We start from the raw sequence: 13,446 nt of genomic DNA, 5'->3' as shown, positions 1-13,446 counted from the left end.
GTGGCCGCGGCGGCAGCACCGCGCCCCGTCCTACTGCTCTCTGGTGCCCGGCAGGGTCACCCGCGTACGTGCGCGATGGGTCCGGCTCGGCGTGAGGTGAGCGGGGTGTCACCGTGACTCGGGAGGAGGCAGCCGCGCGGCCCTTCGTGTCCTGCTCTGCCCTCCCCTTCCCTTCCCCTCCATTCAGCTTGGCGGGCAGTGCGGAGTACAGCCCGGGGGCAGCCCGGTCTTGGCTTGGGGGGGAGGGTGGTGGGTGTGTCCCTGTTTCGCTTTCTCCTGGGACAACGTATTGGTTCCCTCGCTCTCCTCCCCTTCAGGCCTCTTCTGTGCGAAGGGGAGCGCTCGGGAAGCTCCTCAACTCTGCACGTACGGAGCCGTGCGGTCTTGCCCCGGTTCCGCTCCTCCAGCCCGCCGTCGCTGCCTGCAGCGCTGCCCCTCTTCTCCCGTTCCCGCGGCCCGGGGACGCGGCGGTGCAGCTCACACCCACACGCGCCGTCCCCTGACCGCCCTTCTCTCGCCCTTCCTTGCAGTCCCGCTCCGCAGCCGATCCCTCGAACAAGAGGAGCGCGCCGCCCGTCCCCGAGAATGGGACGGCGGCCGCCCCCGCGATGGGGCTGCGCCCCCGTACCGCCCTGGGGGACATCAGCAACTGCGTTGGCTGAGCCGAAAGTGCGGCCAGTCGCCAAGAAGTTGACGTTGGAGGGGGACCAAGGGCAGCCGAGTGTCAAGTACGCCCCCGTCCCGGAGAGGATGGTCGCTAGGAGGCTGCTGAGGTTTTCCGCAAAGGAAAATGTGCCTCCGCCAGCCCCGGAGCCCCAGACAGAACCCTGACAAGTACCGTCTGCGGCCTCCTTGTGCTGTGCACCCCTCTCCCAGCCCAGTGCTCGGCTGCTGCTGCGGCCATGCCTTCCTCTGGTGCCCTGACATAGGGGTCGCGAGCCTCTGCAGTGCCGATGGGCCCTGTTCCACCCGCGGAACCCTCCCTTCCCTCCCCCCCCCCGCCCCCCAGCCCTGCTGTGGGCAGGCAGAGCAGCCCAGCTCCCCCTCTCCAGTGCAGCCGAGATTCAGCTAAAGCTGCACCGCTGTCCAGCACAGATCATGTGACCGACAGCGATAAGCCACATTCCAGCTGCAAGGCCTGGGGGAGATTAACCCTTTTAGTGCTGTGAAGAGCTGAAAACCTGAGGGAAGAGAAAGAGGAGATGCTTAAAGCTGAGATTCTGTTGTGAAGCTATGATATATCAGAGTATCCTGTTGTAATTTCATGAAGATATGGGGGGCGGAGCGTTCAACTTGTGAGCAACAGCACCTGCGCTGAGATAGGTAAATGCTGAAGCAGCTGTAATTTGATGAGAAGTTTGAACAGAGAGACATGGAAGCGATGAGGACTTTTGCTCCAAATGGAAAGGAGAAGACCTCAGTTCCTAGAGACGCTCCCAGAGATGGTCCTAGAGATGAAGATGAAGAGGACCCTTTGCTCCCAGGTGCTACAGTGCAGATACTGTAACCCGATGTATCAAACAAGGAATCCCGTGGAAAAGAAATATATATCGACAGATTCTTGGTAGATGTTTCAGAGATGTTTATTTCCCCAGCCGCATGGCCGGGGCTCTGCCCAGGAACTGCTCAGTCACGGGACCCGAGGGTCCTTCTGCCCGCGCAGGGAACACAAACCAACCCATGGGAACGAGGCTGAGCAGGGGCAGGGAAACCCCGTGCCTGTGCCCTCAGGGCCCCTCTGCCAGGGCTACACGGCAGGGGGAGGGACCCCAACATCAAGGGAAGGCGGAGGCCCTCTGTTCCCAGAGATGGGTGAAGAGAACTTTTGTTTCTGAACGGCTCAACCTTAAAATTGCACCCCAGTAGCTCAAGAGTGGACCCTCGAAAGCAGTTGTGGGAAAAGCTGCAAGTCGTGGGAAGGGACTCACACACGAGCAGAGAACCAACCCAGGCGGCTGTCTCGTTGTGATAATGTTTTCATAGCATGAGCAAGAGAGACTCCTCTTCCTAAATGGACTGAACAAAGTTGTTAATGGAAGTGGTAAACAGACTGAACATCTTAAGGGTTGTTTTTTTTACATTGTCAGTGGGAAAAGGGAGAAAGGTGGAGGGGGGAGGAGAAGAGTTCTGAAGGTGTGGTATGATTTTATTTTTTAAATTTTTCGTCTTTTAGGTCTGTTAATAAACTTCTTTGTATTCTTTCAAGTTTAGTGTCTGCTTTGTTTTTCTCCTAATTCTTATCTCACAGAAGGTAAACAGTAATGAGTATTTTGGACCAAACTACTACACTAAATTGGTGTTTCCACTTGGTTACAAACCGAACCTGCTACAGATCCATATCTGCCAGATTGAGACGAAGATCCTGAAAGCCCTGGACATCCATCTGGGTTGCCCTCTCCCTCTGCACTTCCTAAGAAGAGCTTTAAAGATTGCAGAAGTGTTGAGAATAGGTGTTACTGTAAATTGCATCTGGAAAAGGCAATACTTAACTGTAGCAACTTGTTAAAATGCTCTACAATTTTGAGCACTGCAACTGAGCCTGATTGAGACCTGTCTCCCATGTAGAAATTAGTTTTATTTATCTGTTCCTGTGACATGATTCACATGTTCCTGTGACAAAATTCAGTGTTAAAAGTGCGTGCCTGGTAGTGCAGGTAACTGCTAGACTGCCATTGAAAGGGGTAGTCCTAGACTATGAGCAGCCTAATATAAAACAGAACTGCTCTGTGGTTAAGCCACTTGAATTTCAACTCTGTACTCTGAGAGTGTTGTCTAAGGAAGTATTTCTTCCTGCTTAACTAAACCAAGGCTTGACAGGATGCTCTTGCCCTGGAGATAGCCAATATTCACCTCTGACTTACTGCAGGTGAACTCTGAACAATACATTCTGGCCATGTACCTGATGGAGTTGTGCACTGTGAAATATAATATGGTTCACTTCCCTCCATCCAGGATTGCAGAAGCTGCCTTCGGTTTGTCTCTGAAACTCCTCAATGGATGTAAGCTGCTAAGTTGTGCTTGTCAGGCCATCTCCTGCTTTGTAACTCAGTGTGCCTGTGCAGCAGCTCAAAAGGTCACTCTTATAAGGTGCATGCCTCCTCCATTCCTCATGGCATTTCACCATGTCCTTGTCTCTCTGTGGCCCACTAAAAGGGGCAGCAGTAGGGCAGTACCTGTTAAAACTTCCCACTGTGAGACAAGAGACCACAAATGTCCAAGCAAAACTGAAGATGAAGAACCCAGTGTACTTGGATTATTCTAATAGGCTTTATCTAATGGATTGCCTTCCTTTCAGTTACCACTTCTGCAACGCTACACATCTTACACTGAGAGTGACATTCTCCAGTTATGCGGCAAATGGCAAAGAATGTAATCAATGTGAATAAGTGTGCTGCCAAGCAAAAGGTAAGAATCTTAGGGTGCAAGGGTGGGGGGAGAATATATGTGGTTATGTGTCAATATATGGCACAGTGAGGCTGATGCAGGCAGACTTAAATAAGATCTGCTCACTTCTGAGCTGAAGATCTGTATTTTTCTCAGGTGGCATGAGCCATCCATGAACTGGGTTTGTGTACTAGGATAGGCCTGGCTGGATCACCAAGCCTTAAGTGAACTATTAAATGAATAATATGAAAATAGTGTTAGTTCATGAACAGGCAAACATCATCAGCTTTATTTCTCTGCAGGCAATCATGAAGAAATATGCCACAGATGCCAGAATGAGTTTTGCTTTTATACTTCCTTCATATATATTTGTAGCTCTGTAAAATATTGTTGTACAGTTATATAGTTCCTAGTACTAGCCCCAGTACTTTTTCCTACCTTTTCCCTACCCTGATAGGTAGAAAGACAAAACACATTCCAAATGTTCCAAACCCCAGGGGTCCAAGGCCCCTATGCTATCTTAGTTCTTCCTGGGAGCCAAGGTTGAAACCAGCTCTTTGAGACACATTTTCATACCCAAAGTTTAGTTCCTATCTAAGGGAGAGGGAAATTACTTCATCACTTGTGCTTCTAATTGGGAATTCTTGTCAATTATGCTAATTTGCTAAACTTATAAAACTGTATTCACCCCATGCGGGGGGCAGCATTTTTTCATATCTGCCACTGGAGGCCTCCAATAAAGACCAGCCATTATATTACCTCCTATACTAATATTGCCTTGAATGTGTGTTGTTTCATTTCTAGGTCTTTAAGCCATCAACCACCAACAACAACACTAAGATAAGCACCACTGAACAGTTGTACTCTCTGATTATATTGGATCTGGCTAAAAATTTTTAACTCCTATATGAACTTAAGCAGAATGCTTAAGTATATACACTATACAGTATTACCGCTGACCTGGGCCGTAGGGTATGTCACCGTGTCCCGCAGCCATAGGGAGGAGGAGGAGAGAAGATCCAGCAGGCAGGAATTGTGCAGCAAGATTGATTTATTTAATTATTTTACAAACTCTTTTATAGACTTTTTTCTTCATAGTCTAATTGGACAAAGGACCAAGCCACCCCCTGGGCTGATTGGCTAAAATCCTAAAACATCCATTGTCAAAATATTTTTCTACTATACCATAAACAAGACTTTTCAAGGTTGCAGGTGGCTTGGGTGTTTACATAACTCTGCTACCCCTTCTGTGAGACAGAAAAGTCTCTCACGGACTTAGAAAATAGCAAGAAAATCCTTGGTAGAGCATTTTTGTATCTACAATACAGTACATCACTGTATATACAAAGTACCTTATTAGTATTAAACTTATTAAAGCTGTTATCATTTGGGGGGGATTTTTTTTTTGGGGGGGGGGGGAGGTGGTGGTAGAGTTACCTTCCTCCTACAGCTGAGGCATCTCAGTGGAGGCTGTGACCAGTGCTGCGAGCTTGGGGGAGCTCTGGGGCCAGCTCAGGTGCTGTTGGCTGCTCGCCTGGGGTGGTGTGTGGACAGGAGCATTGGCATGGGCCCTGCTAATGTGGTGGTGGAGTGTCTGCCAGATTAGACTCGGGGGGCAGCAGAGGAAACAGCTGTATGAGGTGGATGATCTGCTCAGCCTGGTGGCAGAGCTCAAAGAGGAAGGAGAAAGTGCTGAGGACGCTAGGAGATCGACTGGTGGAGCCGTATTCTCCCCTCCCTTAGACAATTACACAGGCTGTACAAGGTAGTCAGACACTGGAAAAAGCTGCCCAGAGTTGTGCTGGAGTCACCATCCCTGGGCCTATTCCAAAAAATGTGTGGATGTAACAGTTGGGGTCATGGTTTAATGGCGAACAGGATCAGTGTGCTGGGTCGACAGCTGCGCTTGCTCTTAAACCCAATTAAGTCTCTGGTTCTATGCAGCGGCTCTCTTCACTTAGTGTTTATTTTTTGCAATCTATTTTTTACTTCGGTTAGTGGCTTGCGCCTATTGCTTCTATCTCCGCACGAACACTAGGTCAGAGGGAAGGATTATTGCGCTTTACCTAGTGCTCGGCCATTCCTGTTTTTTCCCTTGCGTGCACTGAGCCAGCGCCGCTGCACCTCCCGCAAGCCGGGCCGGGGGCGCGGCCCTCCCACGCCGCTGCTCTGCGCAGGCGCGGGGCGCGCGGGCAGCCGGGAGCCGCGCGGTTTGAAGGCGCGGCGATGGCGGCAGTGACTGAGGAGCTGGACCGGGCCCCGGCGCTGGCCGGGCAAATGGATTCGGCCCTGGCCTCGGCACTGACTCGGGAGCTGGAGCTGGCTTCGGCCCCGGCGCGGCCCCAGGGCGGCGGCGACGTGGGTGTTCTCACCCTGGTCCGGTTAGTGCCGGCGGGACGGGACAGGGAGGAGCAGCCCAGGGGTGGAATGCAGGGATGCGCAGCCTCTGACCGTTGTCTCTTTACTCCCGCCGCAGCCTGAGGGACCAAATGAAGGACCAGCTCATGGAGTACAACACTGCCATTCTTGGCGGTAAGTACATCCCTTCTCGCCGTGGGATCTTGCACTAACAAAGAATGCGACGTGGTGTATATATATATATATATATATATATATATATATGTATATAAAATCTTTAATTATTTATCAAAAGTGCTTCTTACGATAATGAAATGTTTTTCTTGGCTGTACGTTTTACCACATTTTCTAGGCAGCTTTTGAGACGTATTTGAATGATGACAAAGATGCCATATAGTTGCTGCCCACTGCCCTTTCTCTTCTTTTCTGGGTTTGAACTTAAGACTCCTGACACATAGTGATGGTTTTCAGAAATCTGGTCACTGGGGCTGAAGTCTTGCCAAAAGTCTGCCAAAGTGTTTGGCAGCAATACTGATTTAAGGTGTTTCCATTACCTGAAGAATCACTAGATTATTTGGGTTGAAAAGGACGTTAAAGATATCTGGTTCCAAACCCCCCACCACGCTCAGGGACACCTTCCACTACCAACCTGACAACCTGATCTTGAACACTTCCAGGGATGAGGCATCCACAGCTTCTCTGGGCAGTCTCTGCCAGTGCCTCACCATGCCTCACCACCCCACAGTATGTCTAATCTAAGCCTACCCTCTTTCAATTTAAAGCCATTTCTCTTTGTCCTGTCACTACATGCCCTGGCAAAAAGTTCTTCTCCAGCTCTCTCATAAGCTCCATTCACAGAAATGACTCAGTAACGTCACCATGCAACCTTCTCCAAGCTGAACAGCCACTCTCTCAGCCTTTCCTCAAAGGAGAGGTGCTCCAGCCCTCTGATCATCTTCACTGACCTCCTCTGGACCTGCTCGAACAGATCCATGTTCTTCTTATGTCAGGAATCCCAGGCCTAAATGCAGCACAGCAGGTGGGGTCTGCCAAGAGCAGAATAGAGGGGCAGAATCACCTCCCTCAACCTGCTGGCCACAGTTCTGATACAGCCAGAGTGCAGCTGGGTACATGCTCTTCCACTGAACCATCCATTGGCATGTATAGAGCAATGTCATGAACCAGCTCCAGCTCATCTAAAAAGTGCTGAATTAAAATATTTTAAAGCCTAATTATTTCTCTGATACAGATTGATAGTGTAGTCTCATTAACAGTAAAAGAGATAATAAAGCTTGGAGGTAGAAGTAAGAAATAATCTGTTCACACAAAAAATGCTGATCCTTTATGCTCTGTAGATTGTCTTTAAAAGTCTCTGCTGTGCTTTTTAAAATGATGTTCTCTTTTGCAGGTCAAGAAAATTTCCCTGATCATGTAATTGAAGAAAAATGTATCCAGAGGTATGTCACTGGATAACTTCAAAATTCTCTTGTAGGTATTCCTTCTTAGTGAATTGCTGGATTAACAACCAGTACTTTGGAGAAGTTTGGTGAAAATAATGGAAACGAAGAGAAAATGTGGGGGGAAAATGCTTTATTCATTTTCCTGATGTATTTCTGTATCCGAGATGGCTTTTAAATTTGCAGTCCTTTATGTGATGGCTAGAATTCACTAATATAGTTTCACATAGTAAATTACTCCTGACCCTAATAATCTGTGGCTTACATGAAAAATTCTGACATTAGATATGTAGAAAGCAAGTTAAAATGTGACACTGCTTTTAAACTTCGTTATCTTCACACTCAGGTTGTCTGTCTTACTGCTTTTTGTCTTTCAGTGCCTCACAAGATTTGCAAAGAGAGACAGAGGAAGTAAAAGTCTCTTTCCAGAACAAGGCATTGGCCTTGCAAAGGTAGAATTTTCTTCACCCTTTATTTGGAGGTTTCCTCTCTGTGTGTATAGATGCATATATACATAGGTCTAATTAAATGGGATTTTTAAGTGATATGGGAGCTTAGATTTTAAGTACCATTGAATGCCATAGGAATACAGATGGATATGCTGTAGAAAACAAAACAAAAAAACCCCCACCAAAACTAAAAACTTACCAGTTGAAATGTATGAACCCTAAAGTTACTTCACAGTTATGAAAGTGTGACTGTACAGATCAGAAAGCATATTTCTTGGCAGTATTTTCCAAATGCATATGAAAAGATGAAAGTTGATAATGTTAGGCATCCCATGTTGCATGGCTGTTTATTTGAATTCACACTTTTGCCCATCTTCCTTTCTGCAGACTCTGGGATTAATGGTGTCCAAATATGTTGGTCAAGAGGAAAAGGAGTTGTTACTCTCACAAATAATCATTGATACTTCTTTCTTGTCCTGAGAGTTAAGGCCCATTTTTAAAGAAGTGTGTTATTTAAAAGGTGCTGAATATTGTGTTTATAGAATTTCAATGTGAAAGTGGACAAAAGTGGAATTCTGGAAATAATCTTTTTCTATTACTTATTTAAATCTGCTTCTCTCTGTTTGCTATGAGTTCTCATCAGTCTTATGTTCCTTCTTACACTATGCAGGATCCAGATTACGGATATCCTGAGAAACAAAGTGAATCAAGACGATGAGGAGTCACGGTAAGGTGTTCTTGGGGGTCAGATGGCTAGAAAGGAACGGACTTTGCACAGTTTATTGTGACACATTTCTAGATTGTTTCATTTTACCTCTTATGAAAGCAAGCTTCCTTTTTCTAGACCTGACAGAATGATACACTGTCTACCTTCTGGCTAGAATCAGCATGATCAGACCTCATACACCCACTCTAGATTTACAGACGGGCTCTGAATTTACCCACCTTTGATTACAGAGATCATAACTCTTGATTCACTAGTGAGAACTGCTTGTAGCCAAGAGAGCTTTTTGTCTTTAGTACCTGAATTACCTGCATTTATAATAGCTGAGCAGATTACAGGCTTGTAACAGGGCCTTGCCTCTGCTTTGCTGCCTTTATTAACCGTGTAGGAGCAAAACGTCTTTGAAAAAGAACTGAAAGCTTAAACATATTTAAAAGTAGCTTTCCACTTCCTACCTAATATTAGCAGGTCGATGCGTATGAAATGTAATATGAGAAATTTCATTTCTATCAGAAATACAGCTAAGGGATTGCATCTCCGTGATTTAGGAGCTTAAATTCGTAGCCATTTCCAAATAGCTAGACTTTCTTGATGCCTTCCAAACTCTGTGATTGAAAATGTTGGACAGCCTTAAATGAAATCTTAGGAAAACCGAGAGAAAAGTAAGGGAGCTCTTTGGCCTCTTCAATGATACTTAGTATATTAACTGTAAAAAGTGTGCAGACATGTAATATTATTTTTCTGTTACAATAAAGGAGAAATTCTTTGTTTAAATCAAATAAAGCTGAATAAAACATTTATGATATTGACTTATATCAGTGGTCTTACGGTATGCAACTGTTTCCTTCTTTAGTCTGATCCTGGAAACAATGAAACACATAATATCACTCAGCCAGACAGTGATTGAATATCAGCAGGTAAGTGGCAGTTGCAGCTTCTGTTGCTATTGTGCAGGTCAACCAACCTCAGCATGGGCACTTTGAAAGCAACAGGACTGCACAAGTCATTTGAAGCTAAATTTGTGGTGATAAGGGTGAAGTTCCTACTCACCAATAATCTCAAAATTATTGAGAGGATTACTTAAAGTGAGCATGTAAGTAAGTATGTTTTAGAGTTGCCCTTAGCTGTGGATTGCGCTTTTGTGGATTTGAATTAGCATCTTTCAATATTTTTGGAGACAAGAGTCTGGAAAATACTTTTTTTTCCCCTTTCAGCGAGCACACTCGAAGGAACAGCAGTTGATTGACATTAAAAGGAAAAGACTCTGTAAGTGTGTTATCTGTATTGACTTTGGTTTGTATTTTAATGCAGAGTTCATATAGTTCATATTTTGAAGCTGTTCTTGTAGCAATATTAATTTACATGGGAAGTAACAAAACTCTCAACACTGTTACAAAACTTGTTAAAAGAGTAGGAAGTACTGTAGAGATGAGCTGGTATGTTCCCTGTTTGGACATGAGACTGACACATTAGAATGAGAAATGCAAGACAACACTCAAAAACAATGTGGCAGCATTTTATTATTTAATATAAGCTCCCCAGAAAGTTACACATTGGTTAGTCATTTAAATTAGCCCTATAGCACCTAAAAGATAATTTTTTGTCATACTGCACATTTATGAGGTGTTTGCAGGATAGGGAGGGGATTTACTTACAAAGTGTATATATATTGGTATTCAGTAGTCTTGTTAGAGTGGGTCAAATTTAGGAGTGAAGTCAATATTCAGACTTCATAAGGTAAATGTGTTCTTTCTTTCATGACCAAGTTTGCCACCAATTTTAACAGCTGTTGTTCGATTCATGCATAGGGAGTTGTGTATATGTTGACAGTAATGAACAAACACAATGAAATAACTGTTCACATGGGAAAAATGAACATACTTTATATCTTTGCAAATAAAGGAAGGAGTGCTCTGCCAGCATTCTTTCAACATATGAACTGTCCCTAAACACTTTTAATCAGTCTAGTTTTTAGCCTGGTTTCCTATAAAAATAGTAAAATTCACTGGTTGTGTCCATATGCTTGTTGTATGACTTTTGAATTTGGTTTCAATGAAATCTGAAAAAGGAGTAAGGGTCTTAAAAAGGTATACAGAAGACCTATACAAGTTGTGGCACTTGAAGACACTTGAAAGGGTATAGGACTGATGTGCAAATTAATGGTCCCTGTCTGAGGGAAATGCAGACAGCATACAATGTACTTCCTGTTTTGCTGTTGGCCAGGGAGCCAATTGTTGTAGTTTGATACCAGGTAGCCACTTTCATGTGTTTCATGTGTTGCCTCTTTCATGAAATTAATATCTTGAGGTATATTGGAGGGAAGGTGTGGAGGGTAAAGCTAAGGTTTTTGCAGTGGAAGTGCTTTAGCTGGATGTGAGGAAAAAAGAAAATCTTCAGTTCTACTGTTCACCTAACTACTTCTTAATGCTTCATTTTCCTAATAATGTAACAGCACTAAAAAAAGATACAGGACAGAAACTACAGCAAGTTCAGAACATGATGAAAAGGCAAAGGGAGAAACAAGCAGCTGTGAATGCCACTGCAAAACAGAAGTTGCTCGATAAATTAGAACAAGAAAGACAGACAACTACAGTAATTCAAAACGTGTTCCAGGTAATGTTTTATGGCTTTTAGAACCAAGTTTACAATTTTTCATTACACTCAAGATAACATACTGTATGGCAAATGTAACTTACACAAACTGTGTAACTTTTGTGTTTCGAAAACTGTTTTCTAAAACCTTTAACAGTGGTAATGGAAAAACTGTGTATGGAAGGAAGACTTCTATTGCTTTAAAGGCTAAAAGCCTGAAATTGTCACAAGCATCTTTGCATTATTTTTTTTGCAGGGTTTAGAGACAGTCTATCAATCTGTCTTTGTTTCCTTGAAGGTACAAAGATAATGCACTTTTTTGAACGTCTGTCACAGCAATGGCTGTATTTCCTTCTACTCTTTATTGCCTCTGGACCCTACCAAATCAATTCCCCCATCTCATGGTTAGAAAAAATAAGTAGGTGTTAATCCCATGTTACCAGTGACCCTCCATCTGCCCCTTCTGACCACATGCCTTCTCTGTGTCATCCCCTGCAGCCCTGTGAAAGCCCTGGCCCGCAGCCACAGCCAGTTTCCAGATCCTTTCAGCAGTGTAGCCTTTGCCCTTTTGGTTATCCATGTGTCAGGGGCTGCCAACTAGTCTGTACATGCAGCCAGTTGACTGGCAGGTCACCTGGAGTGTGAAGTCATGCAAAGTGAGGAAGAAAACCTCATGGTTTTGGGTTAGGGTGGAAGGGTCTCAGGCTGCATAAGAATGTCAAGGACAGAAAGAGTGTTCTTTTTGCATTGCATCCTGTGGCTGCTACTGGTTTGCATTGATTACATTGTTACAGCTCAAATTGAGGACGAGAAATCTTAACGTTTTACTGGGTTTTAGAATAGAGTCTAAAACAATCTCCTGGTTTTGTATTCCTGAAATTTTCTGAGCCCTTGGTAGAGAAGATCCTTTTTGGTTAAATTTAAATTCCCATTTTCAATCCAGAATGGCAGGGTGAGAATGTTAACTGTGTTATTTTGTATCTGAGGCAAACTTTATTTTGCATTGTTAAAAACATTCTCTAGGTTTCTGCATTTAAAATAGGGGTAGTATGCAGGCCCCTCTAGGAAATCAAAAAGCATAGATTTGGGGGTTTTTTTGCCCGTGTATCAACGATAGGATCCAAACCAGTACTTCCTCTTCTCCTTTTTCCCCCCATCCTGCCTACTTCAAACATTTGTGAATTTCAAGGGCTTTCAAATTAATAATTAAAAAGCAGACTTTCTTTGAGATATTTTACTAGGAATTGTCCTTTTTAAGGGCTTGTTTTAACCTGTAAATCTTTCTCATTTATAGAGTATCATAATTGGAAGTGGAGTTAACTGGGCAGAAGATCCATCTTTAAAGACAATTGTTCTACAGCTTGAGAAAAATGTCTCCTGAGATAGAAGATGGGGTGTTTATTTTATACATTTTATGCATTTTCACTAAATTTGATAGGTTATACATTTCTCAAAGATACACTTCAAGAATTTCTGAAAAGATGTTGTTCTGTCTGGAGAATCAGAGTGTGCCAAGCAATTCTTTGAAATTGTAGACAATGGTCGTGCAGCTGATAAGATGAAACTACCTGAAGACTCACTTCTCAAACTGTCCTGTCTCAAGCACTCATTTTCCTGTGAAAGGCAACAGTAACGCAAGGAAGGTTTCAAGGTTTTATGTAGAAGTGGACTTAAAACTGAGGCTCTGCTGTACCCCTTTCCTGGTGACCAGCAGGCCATAGAGCTTAGGGCGGATGCATGACCTTGCTCTGTCCCAGTGGAAAGCTCAAGCTGGAAAATGTTTTAGCAAGTCTGGAGTTGGGATTATTTTTGTTGTTAAGACATTATGTATTATTTCAAACAGCAGAAATTTTATGCTCTTGTTAGCAGCAACTCTTGTCTGCAGAGGCAACTTCGTACTGTTGACTGTGCAGCAAGCAGTATTTTGCTTACATGTCTTTACTAGCATTTGCGCTTTTTTTAACTGGTGATGTTTGGTGTTTGAAGGAAATTTACTCGGGGTGGTAGAAATCCCTGTGTTCCAGGAATGTGTAGTGTCCTTTTTTATCTTGGTGTGTATCTTCACTTTTAACTTGGCAAGTGATCCCAAGCTATTCTTTTTAAGTGAGTTCCTTGATCTAATAAAAAGAATAAAGCGTTGATTTTCCAAAAAAATGTTTTATTTGGTTTGGAGGCTTTTTAAACTTATGGTAAAGCGGTTTTTTGGCGGGCCGGGCCAGAGTTCCGGGTCCCCCCCACGGCGGGCGTTCGTGGCTATGGGCGGGGCCTCGCTCTCTGTGGGCGGGGCCCGGAGGTGCCACTCAGGCTCATCACCATGGGCAGCAAGATGGCGGCTGCCACCAGGGCGGTGCAGGTAAGGGCGGCCCCGGGACTGCGGTGTCTGAGGCAGCCGGGGCTCTGACTCGGGCGGCGGGGCTCGCTTGTCCTGCTGTCGCCGTCGAGCAGCAGGCCTGAGGCGGCCGCGGCTTGGGGACACGCCGCC

The 13,446-nt window shown here is 44.6% G+C and overlaps 2 protein-coding genes across 2 annotated transcripts in view; both read left to right on the top strand.

Annotated features, from left to right (window-relative positions):
* Positions 1–5,610: 5,610 nt before the first annotated feature.
* Positions 5,611–12,345, top strand: CENPH (centromere protein H; the record flags this gene model as incomplete). Its single annotated transcript, XM_082301690.1, has 9 exons — positions 5,611–5,765; positions 5,861–5,916; positions 7,151–7,199; positions 7,577–7,651; positions 8,319–8,375; positions 9,226–9,289; positions 9,587–9,638; positions 10,825–10,985; positions 12,259–12,345. The coding sequence occupies 9 exons, from the start codon at positions 5,611–5,613 to the stop codon at positions 12,343–12,345; spliced, it is 756 nt and encodes a 251-aa protein (XP_082157816.1).
* Positions 12,346–13,258: 913 nt separating this feature from the next.
* The window catches only part of CDK7 (cyclin dependent kinase 7), a 31,966-nt gene continuing 31,778 nt past the window's right edge, over positions 13,259–13,446 (top strand). The window contains exon 1 of the mRNA XM_082301408.1: positions 13,259–13,317. Coding sequence (XP_082157534.1) covers positions 13,279–13,317 — 39 coding nt within the window. The 5' untranslated portion in view covers positions 13,259–13,278. The remainder of the gene's footprint in view (positions 13,318–13,446) is intronic.

This window comes from Coloeus monedula (assembly GCF_965178545.1).
Source record: "Coloeus monedula genome assembly, chromosome: Z".
In the NCBI taxonomy this organism is placed as follows: Eukaryota; Metazoa; Chordata; class Aves; order Passeriformes; family Corvidae; genus Coloeus; species Coloeus monedula.
Note: the sequence above shows the minus strand (reverse complement) of the source record. Positions and strands in the feature narration are given on the sequence as shown.